The 3,624-nt window shown below is 44.9% G+C and overlaps 1 protein-coding gene across 1 annotated transcript; it reads left to right on the top strand.

Moving 5' to 3' along the window:
* The first annotated feature begins 908 nt into the window (after nucleotides 1-908).
* Nucleotides 909-3,382, top strand: GSPT2 (G1 to S phase transition 2). The gene is made up of 2 exons (XM_046673513.1): nucleotides 909-989; nucleotides 1,089-3,382. Exon 2 carries the CDS (start codon nucleotides 1,100-1,102, stop codon nucleotides 2,981-2,983), a length of 1,884 nt encoding a protein of 627 aa, XP_046529469.1. The 5' UTR covers nucleotides 909-989; nucleotides 1,089-1,099; the 3' UTR covers nucleotides 2,984-3,382.
* Nucleotides 3,383-3,624: the final 242 nt, after the last annotated feature.

The raw sequence follows: 3,624 nt of genomic DNA on the forward strand, positions 1-3,624 counted from the left end.
ACCCACAGCCCCATGTTATTACCGCTAGCTAAGGAAAGTTCCCACATGACACTGATTCTTTTTTAGAGCAAACCCAGTACCAGCAGTGAGTAGGGTTCCAGGTAATGAGGCAGGAAAGCCTGTGGACCTAGGGTGTACTCTGGGGAGGTGCTGGTGAGTGGGGCAGGTACATCCAGAACATAGTTGGTTAGAAAAATCTAAGTGGTCTGAATCCAGTGCTTGTCTATGTGATCCACTACAGCATCACAGGCTAGGCATTGTCCAGGCACCTGGACAAATGCTGTAGGTTGGGCAGCTTCACGGGGACAAGGTTCTCCTTGGGAATTCCTTCCATGCAGAGAGCCAGAGTGCTTGACATGAAAAGAAGTTATAACTCCATACTTAGACTGTAGAAACCATCAGCAAAAGTTACAGGCTTATAGGGGCCCACTAAAAACGGGAAAATCAAAAGGTCTCTGGATTTCAAATTAATCGGTTATCTAAAGTTGCATTTCCTAGGTTCAGCCACATCTTCATGTATTTCATGAGTGCCTCCCTAGTCACTAATTTCTTACTTTGGTTGCTAGGTTTCTGGGTAGTTAGCCCATAGCCTGCTTCCATTTGTTCAATAGGAATTTTCATTTTTACTTGAATCTTTGAGTCGAATTGTAAATCGGGTGTGCCTGTGTAGGTTTAATCATTAAATTGTCAAATTGCTCACCCAGATCGTGTGAACAAAAATGAATAGATAGTTTTCTTTTAAAATTTTTACTTTTGGACTTAGCCCACGACTGTGAACTAAGGAGACCCAGCGCACGGATGGCAGCGAGGAGTCAATCCACGGCCAGCGTTGGGTGGCCGGTGGAGGAGTCGGAAGTGGTTGGGGTTTGGGGGAGGAGATCCGCTCACACACAAGGGGAGAGGGTTGAGCCGCCATATCTGCTGCTGCCGCCGCCGCCGCAGTTGCAAATGCAGCGTCGGGACTTAGCTGCTTCCGCGCTGCCGCAAAGGTTCGTGTCCGTACCTCTTGGCCCCTTGCTCTTGCTGCCTTACCCCTGGCGGCGTAACCCACTCTTTCTGGCCTGTTGACCCCGCTCCCTCCCCATCAGGTCCTCAGACCATGGATCTGGGCAGCAGCAGCAGCGACTCAGCGCCCGACTACTGGGACCAGGTAGACATGGAAGCCCCGGGTTCGGCCCCGAGCGGGGACCGAGCCTCCTTGGCTGTGGCCGAGGCCCAGCGTGAGCATCTCAGCTCGGCCTTTAGCCGTCAGCTCAACGTCAACGCCAAACCCTTCGTGCCTAACGTACACGCCGCGGAGTTCGTGCCGTCTTTCCTGCGCGGCCCGGCCCAAGCGCAGACCCCCCCGGCCGACAACTCCAGCATCCGTGAAACCTGCACCGGCGCGGGCGACCCTCAAGGTAAAAGGCTGGGACGGGGGGCACCTGTGGAACATTCCAAAGAGGAGCAGTTAGTGTTGCATGAAGGTTCCAATTCAGCCGTTACCATGGAACTTTCAGAAGCTCTGGTAGAAAATGGAGAGGTGGAGATGGTCCTAGAAGAGTCATGGGAGTACAGTAAAGAAGTAAGTGAAACAGAGCCAGGGGGTAGTTCCTTGGGAGATTCAGGACCCCCAGAAGAAGGTGGCCAGGAAATAATGGAGAAAGAGGAAATAAGAAAATCTAAGTCTGTGCTCGTACCCTCAGGTGCTCCTAAAAAAGAACATGTAAATGTGGTATTCATTGGGCATGTAGATGCTGGAAAGTCAACCATTGGAGGACAAATAATGTTTTTGACAGGAATGGTTGACAAAAGGACACTTGAGAAGTATGAAAGAGAAGCTAAAGAAAAAAACAGAGAAACTTGGTATTTGTCCTGGGCCTTAGATACAAATCAGGAAGAACGAGACAAGGGTAAAACAGTAGAAGTGGGTCGTGCCTATTTTGAAACAGAAAAGAAACATTTCACAATTTTAGATGCCCCTGGCCACAAGAGTTTTGTCCCAAATATGATTGGTGGTGCTTCTCAAGCTGATTTGGCTGTACTGGTGATCTCTGCCAGGAAAGGAGAGTTTGAAACTGGATTTGAGAAAGGTGGACAGACCAGAGAACATGCGATGTTAGCAAAAACAGCAGGGGTAAAACATTTAATAGTACTTATTAATAAGATGGACGATCCCACAGTAAATTGGAGCAACGAAAGATATGAAGAATGTAAAGAAAAACTGGTGCCCTTTTTGAAAAAAGTCGGCTTCAGTCCCAAAAAGGACATTCACTTTATGCCCTGCTCAGGGCTGACGGGGGCAAATATTAAAGAGCAATCAGATTTCTGCCCTTGGTACACCGGATTACCATTTATTCCATATCTGGATAATATGCCAAACTTCAGCAGATCAATTGATGGACCAATTAGACTGCCAATTGTGGATAAGTACAAGGATATGGGCACTGTGGTCCTGGGAAAGCTGGAATCAGGATCCATTTTTAAAGGACAGCAGCTTGTGATGATGCCAAACAAGCACAATGTGGAAGTTCTTGGAATCCTTTCTGATGATGCTGAAACTGATTCTGTAGCCCCAGGTGAAAACCTTAAAATCAGACTGAAGGGAATTGAAGAAGAAGAGATTCTTCCAGGATTCATACTTTGTGACCCTAATAATCTTTGCCATTCTGGGCGCACATTTGATGTTCAGATAGTGATTATTGAGCACAAGTCCATCATCTGTCCAGGTTATAATGCGGTGCTGCACATTCATACTTGTATTGAGGAAGTTGAGATAACAGCCTTAATCTCCTTGGTAGACAAAAAATCAGGAGAAAAAAGCAAGACACGGCCCCGCTTCGTGAAACAGGATCAAGTGTGCATTGCCCGTTTAAGGACAGCGGGAACTATCTGCCTGGAGACATTCAAAGATTTTCCTCAGATGGGTCGCTTTACTTTAAGAGATGAGGGTAAGACCATTGCAATTGGGAAAGTTCTGAAACTGGTCCCAGAGAAGGACTAAGCAGCGTTCTTGATGCCCCTGCACAATACTGTGAGAACCAACTACAAAAGTTCACCACCTTTTCTTATTTACTGCCCATTGACAGACTTTTCTCCATATTTTGCAAAGAGAAATTTCACAGCAAAAATCCATGTTTTGTCAGCTTTCTCATGTTGAGATCTCAATTATGTCACTGTTGAATTTACCCACAAGTTTCCTCCTCCTCTGCCATTCTGCTTCTTGAACAGAATCAGTAACAGCTTTGTAAGTGATGTGGATGTAATTGTCTATAACAATGAAAAATTAATGTATTTTTTAATTTTTCATTTTTCCTTAAGATATTTAGACAATGCTTGCTCCACGCAGACCAGAGTGTGCAGTGTGTGTACATGTTGAAAAGACACTAACATGTGAATAAAATATTCCATTTGAAACTTATTGATATTTGCAATGCTTTTGAATATTTTTTTAATTTGTATGTAATAGTTTGTAATTAGCTTTTTCGCTTTCTCAGGTAATTGAATACATTTTATCACGTGGGCATAGTAAAACTATCCTTCACTCACTGTTTTAAGTGAGGCATTTACAAACTGCACAGGTTTATATTAAAGAAAAAATTTTATTATGAACAAAAATTTATTTTAGGGCTCTTCCCAATGAAG

Source organism: Equus quagga, chromosome 10 (genome assembly GCF_021613505.1).
Source record: "Equus quagga isolate Etosha38 chromosome 10, UCLA_HA_Equagga_1.0, whole genome shotgun sequence".
NCBI lineage: Eukaryota > Metazoa > Chordata > Mammalia > Perissodactyla > Equidae > Equus > Equus quagga.

What these genes read in the sequence shown, in the direction of transcription:
- GSPT2 (XM_046673513.1), top strand. Translation starts at nt 1,100, where the DNA reads ATGGATCTGGGCAGCAGCAGCAGCGACTCAGCGCCCGACTACTGGGAC.